Genomic DNA, 22,304 nt, shown 5'->3' with positions numbered 1-22,304 from the left:
GTGCAATGGAGAATAAATCAACACTCTCTTCTTTATGTTAGCCCTTCAAATATTGGAAGACTGCTATCATGTCTCTTATGAGCCTTTTCTTCATTAAGTTAATGAAGTTCCCTTAGCTGTTCATTGTATGATTTAACCTCCTGGCCCCTTATCATCTTTGTTGCTCTTCTCTGTACTCTTTCTAGGGTCTCAGCATCTTTTTTGTATCATGGTGTCCAGAACTGGATGCAATATTCCAAATGTGCCTTCACTAGTGCAGTATAGTTACACTACCTATTTCTTGTAGCTACAGTTCAAAATTAATTTATGAGAGAAGAAGCTCCACTGAACTCCTAAACTAATATGGTGTTTAATAGTCACCTTCCCATTTGGATGATTTTAGCCAATTGATCTCTCTAAACCCAATTTACCACACTAGGTTGTTGCAAGGATAAAAATGGAATTTGAAATTTCTGTATACTATCATGAATTTCTGGTGAAAAATGTGATAGAAATGCAATACGTAATAATTGAATGTCTAAATATGTACAGGGTCACACTCCTGTCATAAAATGATTAAGACCCAGCATCAGACATATCAAAGAAATACAATTTGAGATTCCAACAAAATTGTGTGATGGTAGGTAGTTTCCAGGTAGTTTCTACCATGTGCGTCTCCTTGCTTATTGTTGAAAGTTCACAGGAGTGTTTGTGTCCTAGTGACATAAGATTCACACAAGAAACCTAAAATAGATTTCCAACTAATATTTTTCCATGACTTTTTCTATAGCTAATTAAGATGGAAAGTAGAATACAACCGAGCAAAACATTTGAAAGGGGTGTTTCAAAAAGTACATTATCCTGAAGAAAGAACTTTCTTTGAAGCATTAAACCAACCGTGTCCTTGTATAGCTTTTATGGCTGCTTCAAAAGCTACCCCTGGTTGGTTTGCATGTGTGCTTTCACAGATTCTACTTTATGCTTCAAAGGGAAGTGCTTTTGTTCTCATCAACATATTTTATAAAACACTTACCTGAACTCTATAGCACAGTCTTAAAAAAAAAATCTTCCTTTACCTTCCTTTGTTTTCTGGAAGGCTACCTTTTAGAAACACCTGCAAGGTTGAAGGAAAGGATGGAATAGAAATTTGGTTTGGGGGGATTTTAATTCTGAGAGGTTTTTAAAGTAAAATTATGAATTCCATTAAACACCATTCAGTCAGCTGCATTGTTAAAAGCTGTCCCTTAAACGTTTAATGCACAGGCAATTAACTGGGTGAACAGGTTTGACAAAATACATCCTTGGAGTGATCATTATTGACTCTTAATTATGGCAAAGGTAAGCCTGGTGTTCTTTAAAGAAGTATTTCTAGAGAAAATAAGTATTTTTTTTCAAAATAAAAGAATGTGCAAGAAAAACAATGCTAATTCTGTTAAAATAATTCAAAATTATAAGATGATTAATTAATTAATCTCTTATAGAAAACTGATTTATGTACGTGTGTAACAGAGAAAGGGAATAAAAGTAAAAGACCTGTATGGATTAAAAATGGTCTATTCCATATATGGTTTTCTTATTACGGTTTTTTTTTAAAAAAAAAAATTCTGAATGCTAATGTCCCTCTCTTAGTTTCTGGAGTTTTTCTCGGATTTTTTTGGCTGAATGGTTGAGTTTCACACACTTTTTAGACTTTTCTCTTTTGGCTTTTGGGAGAGTTAGAAATGCTGGCAACTGCTCAGCATGTCATCTGTTAGCTGTTACAAACTAAATTTTCTACATTATGACTTCATTGCAATGAAGTAAAGAAAGGCAAATGTTTTTGAAATCAGAGAAATGGTTTTACTCAAGACATAAAATTTCTACCCAGAAGAGGAAACAAAATCTAATCAGACTTTGGATGAAGTCAGAATTACTAGCTGTCAGGTATATTCACATTTGCATAGCAAAAGTCCAGGTCCTGAACACCTGACAATTACCAAGGACTTTTTGCTTGAACTAAGTATTGAGAAAAGAAACCATCATGCAAATTTAGCATTTAACTTGTCTTCTATAATGAACAACAGATTTAACTTGAGAGCTGACATTTAACCTACATTTAAATTTCAAAAGTATGAAATTGCAGAATCATTCCATATAAATTTCCGTAATATACATTAAACTTTGAGATTGATCAGTTACTTCCATTTCAGTACTGATGTTTTTATATGTAAGACTTTGCTTTACAACATCATGGGAGTTCTACAGTATTTGGATCACCATTGTGAAAAAGAATGAACAGAGTTTGTTCAGAGCCTTGACCTTGGTTAATGCCATATATCATGAAACTAGTTAGAAATCCATTGTGTATGTAAAAATGTTCACAAAAACCACAGATTTATGGGGTTTGTAACCAAAGTTTCTAGAAAATGCCTATTTCCCCCATCCATTTTAGACTACAGGAAATAATAAGAGCATGGTTATTGTGAAAAGTATTGTGAAATTTTTTCCAAATTCTGATTATAACCACTTTGTGTTTTCTATTTAATTTTTAAAACAATGATTAAAACAGACAAAAAACAACAACACCAGGTGAGCATCTAAAAGAATTCTTAACAAATTTAACCCTTTTAAAATGGAACCCTTAAAATTGTGACATTGTTATCTGATTCCTGAGTAGGAACCTCTCCAATTGAGTTTTATGTGGAACTGGGAAATATCTGCATTTCAAACATTTGCTAGTAGCCTTGCCTTCCCCTGGTATGTTGCTAGCAACTTGAATCTCAAGTTTGTGTTCAACCCTGATTTGAGAACTGACTATGCCTAATTTTTGTTTCTCCCTGGATATAAGCAACTACTGTAATGCTGCTGTTACTGACTTTCTTCAAATTTGATCTGATTAATTGCTTTCCGTTCAAGAGCCCCAAGTAAGATGGGGACCCAGATTGCTGGGGGCAACATGCCGACTCTGTAAACCGCTTAGAAAGGACTGTAAAAGCACTATGAAGCGGTATATAAATCTAAGTGCTAACTGCTAAGATAAAATGCCCTCACCTCCAACTCCTCAGAATTGGGCAAAGAAAAAGAAGTTGGAGGGAAGTCATAATTCCTAGCAACTGTTAGGCATGTTGTTGAAAAATTCTTAAGCTTGTGTTTGTGGAACAATGTCTTGTAAGTGCACAGTATGTATCTTTTTTTCCTGTGATCCAATATACCCCTATTAAACCTTGGGATTTTAAATCTCGTAGGCTTTCCCTGCTCTGATATTTAATACATACTTTCCAATTGGGCTAGGCCTGTGTCAAATTATATTAATGGAAATCTGGTATAAAAACCAGAAGGTTTCATGAGAACCAGTCAAACAGTTGCAGGTGTAAGTTACATGTGAAGTTTCCTGTTTGCTACAAGCTGGAAAAGTTCTGTGTGTCTGTTTCCTATCTTGTAGAAGTTTCTGGCTTGTGGGGGTGGTCAGGTTTTTAAGTAGTGGTTTGCAGGTTTGGTTTGCTTTTTGTAAAATATAAAACTATTGGCCATTTGTTTGTATTAAAAAAAAAGTTCCTCGAACGATCTATAAAATTCCCTAAACTAGATAGAAACATGTACTGTTGTTATATTGTGTCAGTCAAGGGCTGTGAGAAGGAGATGCATGCATTTCTCTTCTGTACTTACATTCTTTTTGCTATATGTTCAATTTAAACTCTCTGAGATACTCATCATGTATCTGTCAAGAGATTGAGATACCTAAAGATCTCGAAATGATTATTTTGGGAGGGGTCTTTTTACAGAGGTAACCTTAGAAAATCTTAAGAGATGGGTAAAGGACAAAAAAATAATTCCTATAGAATTTCAGAGAATACTGTATGATATAACTTTGTGTATGTTTATATCAACTGTTAAATGAAAAGTTCTTCCTAGTCTCTAATAAAGAAAATGAATGGAAATGGTCCCTAACATGTAGTTATTAATATAGTTATAGCAGAGAATCTGATCCCCAAATTGAGCAGTACAATTCATCATAACAAGTACAGTGAAGTATGAATTAGGTACAAGATAAAATTAGTAAGACTTTCATCATTTTGACTGTGTTCATCGTTTAGTAGTATTCATTGCTGCCCTCTTTTTAAAAAAGGTTGAAAAATTATTTTGTTATTAATTAAATATATCCACAGCTTGTCTAAAAGCAGTCACAGATTTCCCAATAAACTTTAATGACCAGATTTTTAGTTTTAAAAAAAATCCAAAAAGCATCTGATAGATATATACACGCTCTGATATTGTTAAATAAATTCCATATTCATTTATTACTGAATTTATACTTCAATTTTCATGTACTCCAATTTTGAAAATAAGTTTAAGATATTGATATTGATATTAAAAATGATATAATTAAAAGCAACATTAAAATGTGCCATTAAAATAATTAACAAAAATTCCAAAGAATAGAGTGATTACTTGAAGTTGTTTAAACAAAATCTATTGTTGCTTTTAAATATACCAGTAACTAAATAGGTTTATGTATACAGTATGCATACTTTAGTTATTTATTAAATCTTATATATGCGTTGAATATTTTGCTTGCTGATTTTGCATTCTTTATCTATTCACTATCTTTATAATTATCTCTCTGGCCCTTTCCATTTAAGACTTCTTGCTTCCTTTACCTGCAGTTGCTTTTTAGTGTACATTGCCACAAAACATAAATTTTAGGGGTATTTCCATTGTTTACTTAGCTGGACAGCTAATCTTTCTCTTTCTTTACATATCTTATGTATCATTTCTGTACACAGTTCTTAATTTTGTCCAGATCAAGTTATTATTAGCAAAATCCTTAAAAATATGGTTGATGTTCTAGATTGTCAGATGTGTTAAATGCATTTAAAATACTTCCTAAAAGTATTTTGGGAAAACATTTGGGAGAAAACTAGTACAGCTGAATACCTCTGATATCACATATATGTATACTGTGCCCCATCCTTATGCTTAAATAGGATGTTACCAGATTATGTGCAATTACTTCTTATCAAATGTCTTTTCCCATTTATTTATCCCATTTATTTATCCTTAATGTGCAGTTATAGTTCTTTTACTGATTTTAGGATTGCATGTTTTAAATTCCTGAATAACTGTTATGCATTTTATTTAGAAAATAAAAAAGACGAATCAAAACAATTTTATCTTTTTTGACAGCGGAAATTCTTGAATTGGCTGGAAATGCAGCACGAGATAACAAGAAAGGTCGTGTCACCCCTAGACATATCTTGCTGGCTGTAGCAAATGATGAAGAATTAAATCAGGTGAAAATACATACCATGATTTTAGGGGTTTGTTTTTCTTTCTTTTTTAAATTCCTGCTTAGTCTGTCTAAAAATGTAACTCATGATCTGTTAAATAAGTCGAAATTGCTTCAGTTGATTGATACCTTTAGAAAATATATCAGCAGTTGTTAACTCTAAAATCGACATAGAGTCCCATCACTTGGTAGGGGCCCAACTCTTAATTTAGGCATTTCATTATTTTTTTCTTCACAATCAGTGTCTTACTTTTTTCAAGTTTTAAAACTCCTCAGAGATACCTTTTTGTTCCACTTCCTTTTAAGCTGTTGAAAGGTGTCACCATAGCCAGTGGTGGTGTATTACCAAATATTCACCCAGAGCTGTTGGCCAAAAAGCGGGGTTCAAAAGGAAAATTGGAAGCAATCATCACTCCACCCCCAGCTAAAAAAGCAAAGTCACCGTCACAGAAGAAAACCACAACAAAGAAAGCAAGCACAAAGAAAGTAGCAAGAAAGTCTAAGGTATATCTACAATTGTTTTGCCTACAATTTTTTTTTGCCAGCCTAATGCATTTTTGCTCAGAAATAAAGTAATTATGTGGCTAGATGACCAGTAAAATATATCTCAAATCTAACGTAAAGTAAAATGCAATTGCACTGAATTTATTCTGGTTCATAAGAATATCTACATTAGATCTAGGTATTTCAAGAGTGGATATGTGAAATATTGACTTTTTAGATACATAGTAATAAAAATTCAACTTCTTTTATAGATTTAGATGGACTGTACAGCTGTGCAGGGTTACATTTTCAAATTCTGGTTTATCTGCACATTCATTCCTAGCTATAGAGTCCAAAAGGCCAGCTATTTTTTTGGTGGTGTTACACCACTTACTATTTATTTTTTGACATAGGAAAATAGATGCTGCTCTTGAACAGAGATGTAGGAGGGATAACCTGATTTCAACATTTAAGTTCTAAAAATCAAGATTTTGCTAACTTTCTTTCCTTGATGGAATTTGCTCATCCCAACATATAGTTTCTCTCTCTCTCTCACTCTCTCACACTCTCTCTCTCTCTCTCTCTCTCTCTCTCTCTCTCTCTCTCTCTCTCTCTCTCTCTCTCTCTCTCTGTACACATACAGATGTGTGTGTATGTATATTAGTTCTGTAATGTTTATTTAAAATTGGATTTGCTAATAGGCTGATTGGTTAACTGATTTATATGTGAAAAGAAACAGGGAGAAGTCAGTAAATCAGCAAGTGCTGACAGCACAACAGAAGGCACCCCAACAGATGGTTTCACTGTCTTATCCACCAAAAGTCTATTTCTCGGGCAAAAGGTAGGTTTGTGCATTTATTCAAAATATTCTGTGTGTGTGTGTGTTAATTGAACATAGAGATATATTTCTATGAATAAAAGGGAATATCCTCAACTTATTTTACAAACATTGTAAATGATATATATTAAGTACAGAATGCACTTAATATATTAAGTACAGAATTTATAAAATGCAATGGACTTTTAAAAAGGCTCCACTTCGAAAGAGAGTAAAATTTAAAGAGACACAAGATTAATAATAAATATGAATGAATATAGTTATACACACTTGAAACTGACTTACAATTGGGAATAACGATTTGGGGGTTAATCCAATAGTCTCAGAAAATACAGGTGTCTAGGGCTAGGCATTCCCAATTCCCGGGCTGTGGACAGCATGTAAAAACACATTCCCCCCCAGTCCACAGAAAAATGCTCTCCATGGAACCAGTCATTGGCATCCAAAATTATGGGGGGCACTGCTCTAGGCATTCAAAAGAAGAAGACATACTGCCATATATTTATTGAGAAATCTAAGAAGAGACAGATAGGAAGGTAGTCTTCAAGTAGTAGGTAGTCTTGGCAGAGTAGAAGAAACCAAAGGTTTGGCAGAAAGTTTTCCAAAAATAGATGAAAACACAGCCACAAAAAGTAAGGACATGGCATTAATTTTGATATAAAACAGAATGAGAATCTTGCAAAGGATACTGATGATGAACACCATTTGGCCAAATAAATGATTCATAAAACTGATTTTTTTTTAGTAATGATTTAATAGAGATAAAAAGCCTAAACTATAATTGTAAGAAAAAGGTTTCAGTAATCCAGAGTAGCAATAATTTAACACAAGAGAAAGAAAGATGGAAGTGGGTGAAATCAAGCTTAGAATTAAGGTTATCTTCCTGGAATTAATTTGTAATAGAGACAGGAAGGGATTGACGTCGTAACTCAGAATCACAAATTAACATAAATAGAATACATGGGCAATAAAAGAAATGTGCATCATTTTCTAAAAGAGATATGCTACTATATAGTAAAAGATAATGCTGGTAAGGTGAGGGATATTGCAAGAGGATTCTTCAGCCACAATCCAAAGAACTTCTACATAGGCTTAAGCCAATCCCAATTCATACACTGTATGATCTAAGGAAAGAAAGAATTTGGGAAAACATTGGAGGGATTGATGGGTGAGAGAGACATTAACTAATTCAGATCTGATCTCCCCACTTCTTAGTTTTTTCAAGGCATATGTGGACTTAAAACCTGCATTTTTGACCATTCACATGTTGCTACATATTTCCCTTGCAATTGAAAAGTGTAGGCCAATTTTCTCCAACCTGAATTACGTTTTAAAAAATGATTAAAAATAAAGTGTGCCATGCTTGGTTACAAAAATTGTAAACAGATTTCTTCTGGTGTCACAGTGTCATGTTTCATTGGCTAATTATATTGCATTGAAACAATAGAGTGTGATATACGTACAAGAAACCTCCAGAAAGAAATTTTCACAGGAATAGAGACGATTGTAAATGTGTACATAAAAGAGTTACCTTTTAACATGATTTATATTAATATAGCTTCTAATCATATTATTATACTGTACTGGCATGATGATAATTGAAATTCTTCATTCAAGACACATCCATAAATATTAAGAGCTATTTGCTAAAGGTTGAACAATAAATACTGGTTTATAAATAATGATGTATGGAGAAATCCAAGATAATATGATACAAGTATCATAGCAAGGATCCATATATTCAAAGAGAAAATTCTTTTGTATCACAGAAGGATTTGCGTATATATTTAGCCATATTTACAAAGTTTAACCATAAACTTTCCATGACTTACTGCTATGCTAAGTATTATTGTTTGTTATCACAAGCTTTGAATACTGAGCTAAAATATTATATTAATTATATTATATTAATTATATTATACTAATTATATTATATTATATTATATTATAATATTATATTATATTATATTTATTATATTATTATATTATATTATATTATATTATATTATATTATATTATATTATATTATATTATATTATATTATATTATATTATATTATATTATATTATATTATATTATATTTAAATTTATTATATTCTTTATTAGTCTGTGTGAGGCCAAAATAAATGTTATGTATTGATAGTGGTAAAATGAAAGTGATGTCCAAACACTGTTATGTGGATCATTCTTAATCTCAGCCCTCTTAATCCTGTTAATGTGATGGTGTTCTAACCACATTCATTTCACAAACTGCTAGTTACATACATGGAAGCCCTTAAGAAATGTATGGGTTTTGGAAAGACAGTAATCTGAAATGGTAGCAGCAGATAATAATAGAAATACCTCTCTTTTTTAAGTTGTTGTATAATTGGAATTATATCATGTACAGGCTGGTTTCAACTAATGTTTATCCATGACATCATCAATCTGTATAACTATCATGTGCTTTACAGTATAAATTTATATTAATATTGAACAGGAAAACGTCTTTTGTGACAGTGGTGGGGAGCCTAAAGAAGAATGTCGCCATCTGCCATGCTTCCATTCAAAAGAACTCCTTTCAACAAGCAGGCAAATGTTCTGCTGTTTAATGGGGGCGGGGGGGAGGGGCAGAAGAGAGCAGGGAAATGTTGTGTATCCACTAAACATTTCCTTTGAGAAAAGAATTGTTTTGCACAAAATACAATTTGTTGTTTACAAGCTTAAGTGTGCAAACTCTCCACTAGACATACAACAGGCTAAATACATTTTCTTTCCCTCTGTATTTTTTTATTGAGTCTAAATGCATAATTGGACATTTATTTTCAAATTAAGATCCTCCTCTTACTGGATTTGTACAGTAGGCTGTCTTCCAGTGTCTGCTTATTACTTGTGGCATTTTGAAAACAGTGGAATATAAGCAATGGATTGATTCAGACATAACATTTGTTGATTTAACTGAAGTTCAGAAAGCAGGAATAGAGGACTGGATTTCCATGCTTTCTTTGCTTTAGGCAAGTCTGCTATCTTGCCTTTCATTTAGTTACAAATGGAATATTAAAGTAATCATTAAGGCTATAAGACAGCAAGAATTTTATACATATATAACAGCATGAACCCTTCCTTCATTAATATTTCATTTTCTTTTTAGATGAGTCTGATTTTTTTCTTCTCCTATTTCTCCCGCACTTTTTTTTTTGGCAATCTTAGTACAAGTTTCAAACAACAGAACATGAAAAAACCCAGAAAATATTAAAAATGAATAAAATAATTTGCCATATCTCTGATGGAATGGATATTTATATCATTTATCTTAATTCATAAGTAAAATTGTAGAGTGGAAGTACTACAATCAAACTTTTCAGGGCATCTCTGAATTGTTTACAATGCAGTCCATCCCATATCTACTGGGTATTACATCCTACTGGCTTCAGCTGAAATTACTCTTGAGTTTTAAGATGCTTTTACTGTTTAACTCAAAATTACCTAGTTGTAGGTAATTTTCACAAAAAATAAAACATGAACAATGTGAAGGAAGGCTATTTTCACTTCAGTTTAAATGGATGCTGTGCCTAATTCCAGCTATTATGATCAAGAGATGCCCCTGGGTTGCATAAGCAAGAAGCTCAAGTTTGTAGTAGCAATTCCTAGCAACTTAGCATCCTTGGGTTTTTGCAGTCCCTTCCCCCGTCTAGCATTACAATTTGTAAACTAAGCCATTTTCTTTCAAATTTGGACTTCCCATATGGAGAATCATGTTAGTGTCTAGAGTTTGAAACATATTCTATGTTTATTTATAAGCAACTTCTTTATGACCTGCTGTTTATTTTTGCACATTTGCCTTCAGAGATGCTATCCTCATCTATGTTGCAAAGCTTACTTTTACTGCAGCTTCTCTGTGATTTCCCAACTGTCCTGTTGTTATTTCCCACCTCATGCTTTTCTTTTCAGCTGAACCTAATTCACAGTGAAATCAGTAATTTAGCCGGCTTCGAAGTGGAGGCCATTATCAATCCCACCAATGCTGACATTGACCTTAAAGATGATCTAGGTAAATGGGGAATGGGTGGCTATAACTAACAGTCACATGAAAATTATGGAATTTGCAGATTATTTTCATGTAATAAATTTGATATTTTATCGTGCAACTCAATGCATGTTCCTCGGATACAAATCCCATTTGATTGCACGGGGACTTAACACAGGTAAGAAGATAGAGGAGTGAATCTTTAGTACTCAAAATGCATAACGGAAAGACTATTAATATGTGTAGCTACTACTTGCATGAAAATGACTCTTTGAGTAACTCTGAAATCATTTAAATGTTGTTCCATAATAATCAGATGTGACTGTTGGTTCCCTTGGGAATATTTTGCATATAAATTCTGTGAGGACTGAAATAGCTCTCTATATCATCAAGTTGGCTTCAGACTAAGCAGTTTCTCCATTCTGATTTCAGTTTTCTATTTCCTTGTTTTAGCTAAAGACGGAAATGGATAGACATAGGCAGTTAAGGATGCAGTCCTACACAGACTTACATGAGAACAGACTCAATTGAATACAATGGGCATTGCTTCTGCATACACAGAAGTACTAAAAGTTATGTATTTGATATTACTCTACCTTCTCCTTTCATTCTCCCTTTTCTCAGCATACACCTGCACACAGACTCTTAGATATTTTTCTGAAATGCTACCCACCTATATTAATCTGCAGAACATAGAGTTAAATTTAATTTTTAATTCTTACATTTGCATTCACAGAAGCAATTGGTTAGGATTGCACTATAAATACCGGATCCTTCTGGAGTTTTTCTCCAGGCAACCGTCTTTATCAGCTATGTTATAGCTTTTATTATTGTTAAAAGGATCTATGTTAATTGTAGTTTTAAGTATCATTTTATCAGAGAGAAGTTATCAGGCACACACATTTCTTTTTTATATGAGAACAAGGTAAGAGAGAGAATAGTATTTAATTCGCACATTATATGGGAGTTGACTAAAGTGAAAATAGTAGTTTGTCTTGATTTATGTGTTTTATGAATAACTTCTTCAACCACATTTACCATCTTGAACGAGAGATTGTATTCTATGGTTGGAGCATTCCATTTCAAAATATTGTTCCTTTTTTAAATTAAAAAAAACAGCCATCTCCCATTCATTGCCAAGGCTAATTAAGTGCATTTTACTGTATATCCTGATTGAACTTTTAATGAAGATGTGAAATTAATGTTAACTACTTAAACATTTTTCTGAAATACATTAATGTATATTAAGCTGCAGAACATAGGGTTAAAATATTTTTATTTTAACATTTAACGTAAAATATAATTTAACTTAAAAAATAAACTTAGAAAAGGCTTGATAAAATTAAACACAAATAATTAAAAGTTAAAAGTATCATATTTTGGAACATAAATTGTGAAATTACCACTTTTTTCTCATTAAAAAGAACAACTACTATGGTGAAATCCATATAGTCCTATGTTTCTGTTTATTTAGAAGTTATAGAACAAATATTATGCTGAAATCTCTACATATTTTCATTCTTGAATCTATAGTTCCTTAGTCATAAGTTTGCTTCTGGGAACTCTAGAGTTAAGGCACCTTATAATATATTGTTTGCAAATTATTCACATCCTTCGAAGATCAAGCACTCGGTCATATAGTTGTTTCCTATTATTAGTTTCAGAGGGAGAATTTAAGAATTTTGCCTCAGAATAACATGGCCATTGCTTATTCAGCCAGAATGAGCCCAAAAGACTGTCAAAGCAAAAGGCCATGTTTCATTTCATTCCATACCACCTGCCATTCGGGATATCTGCCCCTTTCAATGGGGTTACACATTGAGCAAGTAGTAATAGCATTGCAAATTGAAAATGCTCCCAGAACCTCTGGGGAGTTAAAGTACACATTGGTTTCTGTAGGTCTTAATGCATAAATATTCCCAACATGATTAATAAAATCATGTTGGGAATATTTATAAAAATCAAGGAATATTGTAAAGATAGTGTATCAGAATGGAGAAACAGTTGCTTTGTTAGATTTGATGAGCCAGATTGGATGGTGTTATCATCGTGTTTTTTAAGATTACATTTTTACAGGTTCTGCAAAACCAAGAAGATGCTAGCTGTTCTTTATACTTCCTTCCTGAAATGCAGTGTGTTTGACCTATTGGTCAAGTACTAAAAGTTATGTATTTGATGTTTCTCTACCTTCTCCTTTCATTCTCCCTTTTCTCAGCACACACCTGTACACAGACTCTTAGGCTTTATTGTGATGGTTTATTACACTTATTTTGGAGCCCAAAAGGTAGGATAAAGAAGGATGTTGGTATGTACATAAATGTAGATCCTGTTCTGGGTCTTTGACCAACATGGTTGATACACATTTGTTTACCTGTTGTAGTTGCAAGTTGTTCAGGCTGACATTGCCACAATCGACAGTGATGCTGTCGTTCACCCGACAAATTCTGACTTCTACACCGGTGGTGAAGTAGGTAATGGAGAGTTCAGTGCTGCAGACTTTGTGTGTGTATGCATGTCCAATCAGAGGCAGCAACCTTGTCCCTGCTCTGCAGAGCTGCATTCTTTTCTCACTTCCAGCAATCTACTTCAATTCCAGAGCAAATTCCAAATGGTTAAGTGAAAAAAATCTCTTTGATCAATGCAAAACAACCTTGACCAGACTTGGGGGGTGGGGGGACGACGACTTAAGCAAGGTTGGACATGATTGGTGCCTATATGAAATCGCTCTGAAATCAAAAATTCTCTATAATAAACTGTTAATTAAAAAAGGAGTTCTAGAAAAAGCACAAGGCAAGAAAATCCAGGTGTGTTTTTGTAGTTACTAATTACTTCATTAATTTTAGGAGATTTCAACTTTACCTCTGTTACATAGACATAGTGATTCTGCCTCATTGTGTAGTAAGTCTCTGAGCATATAACTTAAGAGACCTCCTTGCCCTGAAAACTAATTACATGTGGAACACTTAAGAGAGGCACTATTTAACAGAAGCATCTCACCAAAGTGTAATTTTTTGAGTGAATGCTAATTGCACAACCTTAAATCCAGTTTTGATTGTTTGATTATGTGACATCTTAAAGACCACACATAGATATTAACCGACACAAATATTAATTATTAATATTGTAATGGTCTTGTGGGAAGTATGGAATGACAGCCTTCAAATGTATTATCAAATTAAGGGGCCGTCAATATTAAAATAATGATATTTGGGAGGCAAGGATTCATAGCATAGCAAATTGCAATTATGTAAGCCCTCCCTCCCAGAAATACTAGGAACCACTGTAAGATCAAGATATAATAACATTAGTTTTTGAATGCCAATAGCTTTAATCTCCTTAAATCAGCTATGTTAGCAATCTGATCATGGTGCATTTACTACCAGGTATTCTAATGCTTTAATACCTGAGTTCATAAAATATATGACAACCTAATCAGGTATGCCATTTCAATGATGTAAATAAAGTCCAACATTAAGTCCATCATAAAATATACATTCTCAATATATGTCACAAAACACAAGTTTTTCTTAAAGAATCCCTGTGGTAAAGTACTGTAGGTAACTGATTCTTCAATACAAAGAAAATAACTTTGGTTACATTTGGAAAAGTTTTATCCCTATAGTTAAATTTACAGTTTTGAGAACCATGTAAATTTTCATTAAGCTACCATAACCAGTTGCCACCTCCTCCCCCCCCCCCCGTATATTGTAAGGATGCAGGAAAAATGTCCAAAGCTAAGTTTTGTGCAGAACTTCACATGGAATATCATAGATCAGAAACCATATACATTTTAAAGTAATGGTTTGATCCATTCTACCTTAATGGTGCTTATTTCCATTGAAATTGCTGGAAAATTTACATTTGCAATATGTCCTTTATTCTGATTTGCAGAATCTGTCATTTCTAAAAATATCAAGATGTGCTTGAGTATCAATATTTGATTTGGGAGAGGAAGACCTGAATTGTTTAATTCAGTAACATTTGGTCTCCTAAATGCCTGTGGCTGCTGGAAGAAAGAATAGAAGTGCATACATGCTTAGCTTCAAATGATTAACTTTTATTTCTATAAAGACCTTTCTAACTGCAGTCTATGTTGGGGAAATATTTCACAAAATTTATAGACATCTGCTGTTGTCACCATTATACCAATGCCTGCTTTGACAGCATGAAATAGTGACATCATTCTATGGGAGTTTCACATATATTTATGCTTACGTTGAGCAAAGAACCACTCAGCTGAAAGCTGTAGAGCATGATGAAAGGAGAAAGATCCCTCCCCAGTTCTAATGTAAAATGGAGTCAGCATTTCATTCCTTAAATACCAGTTAATGCTTCTGCAATACAATTATGTATTCACCAATTTTAAAAACCTCATAGATTTTAAAGTCTTATGAAAATGAGGATCCAGGAAGATTTTTGAAAGATAATTTTAATTTTTTTGTCAGCCTAGCCTTAATTGGCAAACCATGTATATAAATATTGCCTTAGAAAATTGATATTAGCCCTCTCTACATTCCTCCAGTCTCCCATTTTAAAGTAACAAAAGAAAAGTCAAATATATATTTTCTTTAAAACCATTTCAGATTTTCAAAACCGGTTCTTCTGAATGTTTGCATTTGGCCAAGATAGGATCTTTCAAGTAGTATTTTCAGTCAGCTTTGAGGAACTTACACTACATCGTTCCTTTCTAGTCAGTGTGATCACTTCCTAATAATGGTCACTGTTCCCAGAAACATTTCTGTCAAATTTACTGAAACTGAGTCAACTTGGATTGAGTCAGACCATTTCATTTAGAGTTCTGTGCAATGAGTGTTAGAAGCTTCACACATTACATATGTGGTGTAGGGTTTCCTGCCTAGGCAGGGGTTTGGACTGGAAGACCTCCAAGGTCCCTTCCAACTCTATTATTCTATTCTATTCTATATCTTAAGGTCTCCCTGTCTTTTCGGATATTAGGGAAAAAGCATGGAAGCTTTTACATGCAAAACATATGACTTACCATATGACAGACAGTCCTCATTTCTATTTGCTGTTACTACTGCAAAAATTGTTTGAAACTCAAGAGCCTGTTTATTATTTATTTATTTAAAAAAATTGCCGCCCATCTCACCTGTAAGGTGACTCTGGAGTCAATCTGCTGATCTGGAGTTCCCTACCTGAGGTTCTGCAGTATAATTCCTGTAGAACAGAGAAGTAGCACAAACGAACAGACAAAAAGGGTCAGGAGCCACAGCTTAGGGATCGTAGACTAACAATTAATAGTTTAAAAATATGTGAGTCCTTTATAGTCATTTCATTCAATTACTTGATTTTGCTGCTCCGTCAGTTTTCCAGGAGCTGAGGATGTGTGGCTCTCATCCAAGTTTGGAGAAGAAAACACTTGGGACCCTCCTTAATGGTAGAATGGGCCCATAATAGAAGGAAGGCAGGATATGAATGTATTATATCAGTGTTTTTCAAACTTGTCAGTTGACTTCCAGAATTCCCCAGCCAGCCAAAGTAAAACCAATAAAGATTAGGCTGTGATATCAAGTAAAGCGTAATAGATTCCCAGTAGTTCTAGATACTTGGCTTCAGTATGTACTACCAAGTTAACAAGTATTTTTGAACGGGCATATAATATGTGGACTTCCATTAGAAATTACAGCCCCCTCCCCTGTACCAGTTGAGTGAATTCATTTTGGAAATATTGTACTAAAGTACCAAAAGCCTGACCCTACGCATGTTTACCTGGAAGTAAGCTTTGCTGAATTTGGCAAAAGTTGCAACCTGAGGTGTTGTTCCCATGTAACATCACAAATTCTCTTGAAATAAGCCCTGAGTTGCTTACTAGGTAAATATGTTTATGATTAGGCTGCAGAGGTCAATTTACAAAGTTACTGATTTAATCCAGAATTAATCCAGTGTCACTGTCACTGTTTCTTTGCCTCACTCCTTGTATAATCCTGGAACAAATGCAATGTGATTTGGGTGCTTCATTGGGAATGAACCTTTTCCAGCTACGTTCTATTTCCTCTGTATTAAAGTCAAAGCTGCAAAATAAGATCTAAACCAGTTCACGATGGACTGCCTTTGCGCAAACCTCAGCCCATAATGGAAATGATGCAGCTCCCTTCCTAACTCGAGCAGCATTTGTTACACTTCCGTAGCTGTAGTGAAGCAATTCAGAGGAGGTTGAATGGGGGTACCCTAGAGAATCTCCTTATTTCTGAGGCTCTTCCTCTTGGTTAAAGGTGGTTCAACAAGCCGGGCAGTTGTCAAGTAAAGCAGCCAGTTGCACTCACAAGACTGTTACACTCCCGGGGGCCACCTGTTGGGGTCAGGGATGAAGATGAGGTGAGTTTCAAGTTCTTCTTATGGCAACTTTGTCTTTAAAACAGTCTGTAACAGAAAGGGGGACCTTTCCCTCCATGGGAAAGCGTTGGTACAACAGTCAAGTCTCATTGCATTGGCCCATTCTCTGGAAGGCATGTCTACTGTTGGTTCTATGGAAGCAGCAGCATGAAATGTTGCTGCCCTGCTGGTTGGCATTGCAAATTGCATCGGGATAAATCTCGTGGGAGGGCGAATTTTTTTTAAAAAGAGGGAAGATCAAGAGGGAATTGTTACTTATGGACCAGTCCTCAAAGGTTTAGATCTTACTTTGCAGTCCCCCACCCCACCCCCGTTTTTTGCTCAGAAAAATCTGTAATGTGTAGCCACCTGAAGTGATAAATGCTGTGTTGAATGTGGAACAGTCACTACTCTGTTCTTGCACAGGGAGCACATTGGAGAAGCGGGGTGGAAAAGAATTCCTGGAGGCTGTTGTTGAACTTCGCAAAAAGAACGGCCCATTGGACACAGCAGGAGGTGCAGTTTAAATCCTTGGGAAATGGGGAACGTTTTACCTATGTGTACCATAGATGGTAGTTCAGTTTAGCTGGGATTCTTTTAAATAGCCAGAATCTCCTCAGCATGTCATTGATGTGGAGTGTGTCAAAAAGGCCTTCAGACCTGGGTTTATAAGAAGGCGTTAACACTACATTGAAAATAATAAAAACAAGAAAAATGGGGAAAAAGAAAATAAACTATGCATACATTCAATTTTAAATCACTACTAGCATATGCATTAATTCAAACTAGTATGTTTGTAAAGTTAAAAAGAATTAGAGGCATATACCATGTTTCCCAGGAAATAAGACAGGGTTTTATTTTCTTTTGACCTCTCGAAATAAGCACTTGGCCCTCCATGGGAAAGCGTCTTTTTTTTTTTTTTTTGAGGTGCAGGAGGCGGCGAGTGTGGTCACCTCATGGCTGCTGCTGTGTTGCAATATTTTTGGGGAGGGCTTATTTTAGCGCATGCACTCAAAAGCTCGATTGGGTTTATTATTCGGGGAGGTCTTATTTTCGGGAAACGGTAATCCTATGCAAGTCAACTGCATGTGGGAGTGTGAATGATTGAAGGAGTATAGAATCCTAAGTAATCAAAAATTAAAAACTAAGTGAGTAGAGCTTACTTATACAGCATTACCTATATGCTAATGGTAAGCATTATACCATTTGAGGGGAAACTCTATGTGAATTTGTATTTCACAATTGATCTAACTCATGTGAATACGACCAAAGAGTATAAGTACAGGGCATATTCCCCTACCCCTCACCAGCATCAAATTATAATTTAATGTTATGTCCAAATTTATCACCGGGCATAAATATAGTCACATTCAGTGTGTAGTATGAGTGATCATTGGAGTAAAGAACTATAGGTATATCCGCCATTGCTGAATTATACTGTTCCAATAGTATTTTCCAAAATGTTAAACACACTCTTATTTTTTTTCCTCAACCAGCTGTTGTCAGTTCAGGACATGGATTGCCTGCAAAATTTGTCATCCACTGCAACAGCCCCAGTTGGGGTTCAGACAAATGTGATGAGTTGTTGGAAAAGACAGTGAAAAACTGCTTAGCACTGGCAGATGAAAAGAAGTTGAAGTCAATTGCATTTCCTTCCATTGGAAGTGGCAGGTAAACCTAGAATTCACCCAGTTTGCCCCTCAAATCTATATTCACACAACATGCTAGGCAAGAAAGTGATTGTTTTTTGTGGCTTGGCAAAATTGTGGTTTATAATCCAAGGATTGTGTTTGAGCATGATCAATTACTTAACTATAAAATTCAGCAAACCATGATTTGTCAATATGATCTCTGACGGTTCTGATTGCTTCTTATTGCTAACTATTCCTAAACATATTAAGCCACCATTTCCTTCTGTTGATTTAGGATGAAGTCCTTATAATTTCCAAACGTAGAGCTAAAAAATACTTTTGTTTTCTATAAAACCTAAATCCATACAAATGTGCCATAGCTATGATGATCCCTTATAGTGGCTTCTGTATCTCTCTGAATGCAACGTTGCAAAATGATTAAACGCTTGCAGTTTATATGTTACAGCTGACTATATGCTATTTTTTAATATTGACTTTTTGCTTCGCCATGCTTTTGAACGGCCACTTAGTGAGACAAATACTTAAGCTGGCTGAGTCAGCAGTGCCTTTTTTATCTTTAGCAGTGCAAACCATAATGATGCCATTCATTTCTGTCTACAATGTCTAGTGAGGTCACACCTATCACCTTGATAACATTTTAGCCATGGCTAGAATGATTAAGTTTTAGGAAACAGTGCAGTTAGAAGAGCCAATATTATGAAAAACATTTTTGCAGGTAAAATATCTATCAAACAATATTATGTTTCCTTGATGAATTCAGTTAATCTCTCTCTCACTCTCTCATATCCCTGAAAGTGTTATATTATAAGAAATTGTCCCAAATGACCAGGAAGAGGAATGTATTAATATTTTAAATATTAATTACAGCATGAAAAAAAATATTTACTATTTGATTAAGTTCTCTTGTGTGGGGCTGTGTATGTATATAGAGGGGAGTTTAAATGGTATTGAACTGGATTTACATTCCAAGTGAAAATGTGTCCCTTTAAAGAATAGCATACTCATCTTGTCAGTTCAGTTCAACAAATCTGAAGAATGGTAAATAAAAATCTTAAAACATAAAAATGTTTTTTAAGAGCAGCATTTTTCCCAGTCCCAACACATGTACACAGCTGTTCCAGGACAGACATCTGTCAACCAGACATTACTCGTTAAGTCTGTATAAACAGTTCTGTCCAATTTTATGGATAAAACATGAATTTACATGGAGTGATTCATTATAAGTGTATGTATTTCAAGAAAAGAGGGAAGGGGGGAGGAGGCACAATGTGCAATCTATAATCGTTATGCCAGATGTTCTACAATGTCTAATTTCAGCAAAACCAAATTTGCTTCTCCAAAGCAATAAGTACTGTTGTTTAAATGTAGACTTCAATGTATCTTCAAAGTCCTTTTAAAGCTTGCCTTTTCAACTATTCGTATTGGAATTGCTCAAAAATCCTCTTTCTCCACTGCTTGTTCCTTAAGATTTGCAATCACTCCTTCAGGGATTTCCTGAAAATATGCAAAAACGTACCTGAGTTGTTTCCAACCATAGATTCAACATTACTGTAGCATAACGGCACACAACATTTTTAGGCCAAGAAGATAAATGACATACTGTAGATTCCGTAACCCTCAAAATAAATAAAGCAAAATAATAACAATTTGTTTCACACATGTTCAATTTAACATGACATTAAATACAGTTAATTAAAATTTAGTTTGGAATATTTTCCCCTTCTGTCACATTAAAGATTACAATTCATTCAGAACATTTGGAGTAGGTTTGCAAGGGGCGTTGATCATAAAATTTCCAGGGATCCACTGATTATATATTGCTGCCTAAGTAGAATTAAGTCTAGGTTTCCCAAGCTTTTCTGTAGCTTATGTTTGGTTATTAGCAATGGCTACTTTATAAGCCATGGTGGTTTAAGAAACAGGTCTACAAAGAGAAGATAGGAAGGAAAAGGTTGCCATTTGTGTTGTCTCTGCTCTTCAGATAAGTGAAAAAAGAACCAGGCTCTCCCTTATTTCCTTTTGAAACTCATCCCATATATTCCTCCTTCAAACGTCAGTAAGATGCACAGCTCATGCCTCTGTGGGTGTGTGGGTTTCAGCGATTTCAGTGCACATACTCCCAAGCATGGAGATATAGGAATTCATTATAAACGTCATTATAAAATTCATTGATAGGGCCTTTGGTACTAGGAAACTACATTTTGTTGCAAGCCCCATTAGGTTTTTGTCACATTTTTGAAACATACAATGAGATATCTATGCCACTTTCAACTTTTATTAAACAAATTGTAATTATCTTTTCTCTCCAAAATTCTTTGAATAGGAATGGTTTCCCAAAGCAGACTGCAGCTCAGCTGATCCTGAAAGCCATTTCCAGCTATTTTGTATCAACAATGTCCTCTTCAATCAAGACAGTCTATTTTGTTCTCTTTGATAGTGAGAGTATAGGGATTTACGTGCAAGAAATGGCCAAGTTAGATGCCAACTAAGTCTAGAAAGCAAATGATACTTGCCTCTTCTCCCAGCTCCTCTCCTTAAATTCCTCATTGTAAAACAGAGAGCCCCTTATTTTAAATTTCATTCATCTAGGGAATAAAAGATGGGCTTTTTTTTTACTTTTAAAAATGTTTTATGTTGGCACTGATAGTTGACATTACTGCTGTTTAATGCACTGTATTCCAGGCATTGTCTGAATTTAGTGTAATCTAGGAGATTTTATAGTTTTATTTTAATGAATTATGGATTGATTGGAAAGTTGTTAGAAGTATATAGTCTTTTATTTGTGAAAGAAACTGGCAGATCCTATTTTGTAACAGTGTTGTGGTGCTTTTATCAGGTGGCATTACTTTCTCATCTTTTTAAAGAAAGAAAACATGCTACATATCTTAATTTGTGTTTATTTCATGTCTTAATGATGAATCCAAGGAGAAAAATACCCCATTGCCCTTAATTATATTTGCAATTTGGAATTTGTGTGAATTGATTTAGTAAAATGTTTGAAATGGTCTTGCTGTTGTCTGAATTAATGATTTGTAAGTCTTAGGTAAAAATGCGGGGGGGGGGAATAGTTCAGCGGTTAAAGATGCTGAGCTTGTCAGCTGGAAATATGACAGCCCGGGTTTGCGACCTGAGCACCACATGATGGAGTAATCTCCCATTACTTGCCCCAGCTTCTGCTCACCTAGCAGTTGGAAAGCATGCAAATGCGAGTAGATAAATAGGTATCACTTTGGTGGAAAGGTAACAGTGTTCTGTGCTCCTCGATGTATAGATATGCTGGCCACATCACTATTGAAATGTCTTCATCCAAAGATGGCTGGCTCCCTCAGCTAAGAAACTGAAATGAGTGCTGCCCCCTAGAGTCAAACACAACTGGACAGGGGAAACTACCTTTATCTTTAGCTAAAAATCTGTAGCAATCTGTTTGCTATTTGGGTGCTCCCAAACAATGACTGAGTTTTTCAATGAAATACTCATATTAATTCTCATAGCTTATGGAAAGAATGGAGGTTTGTGCCGAGTAATCACATTTTCAACCCTGCCAGGATATGGCCTGTGTGATACATTTGGAAAGGGCAAATGTTTTGATCATGTGATTATGGCCAGCATCTTGATTTCTTTCTCTCTCTCTTACAGACACACACACACACACACACACACACACACAAACACACAAACACACACAAAATGATACCACTTTTCCTCTGTTTTTTTTCTGTCTGTTGCTTCCTTAAGCTAGTGGAATTC

The 22,304-nt window shown here is 34.6% G+C and overlaps 1 protein-coding gene across 4 annotated transcripts in view; it reads left to right on the top strand.

Moving 5' to 3' along the window:
• Positions 1–21,564, top strand: part of LOC116503158 (core histone macro-H2A.1) — a 35,843-nt gene extending 14,279 nt beyond the window's left edge. For 2 of the 4 annotated variants that reach the window (XM_032209370.1, XM_032209371.1), the window contains exons 3-9: positions 5,143–5,249; positions 5,552–5,749; positions 6,462–6,569; positions 12,953–13,043; positions 17,332–17,421; positions 18,402–18,576; positions 20,881–21,564. In XM_032209370.1, the coding sequence (XP_032065261.1) occupies positions 5,143–5,249; positions 5,552–5,749; positions 6,462–6,569; positions 12,953–13,043; positions 17,332–17,421; positions 18,402–18,576; positions 20,881–21,046 (935 nt within the window). In that variant the 3' untranslated portion in view covers positions 21,047–21,564. Of the gene's footprint in view, positions 1–5,142; positions 5,250–5,551; positions 5,750–6,461; positions 6,570–10,496; positions 10,597–12,952; positions 13,044–17,331; positions 17,422–18,401; positions 18,577–20,880 lie in introns of all 4 variants that reach the window. The other 2 variants (XM_032209372.1, XM_032209373.1) reach the window with 2 other exon arrangements.
• The last annotated feature ends 740 nt before the right edge of the window (positions 21,565–22,304 follow it).

Source organism: Thamnophis elegans, chromosome 2 (genome assembly GCF_009769535.1).
Source record: "Thamnophis elegans isolate rThaEle1 chromosome 2, rThaEle1.pri, whole genome shotgun sequence".
Taxonomy (NCBI): Eukaryota; Metazoa; Chordata; class Lepidosauria; order Squamata; family Colubridae; genus Thamnophis; species Thamnophis elegans.
This window is presented reverse-complemented; position numbering and strand designations above follow the sequence as displayed.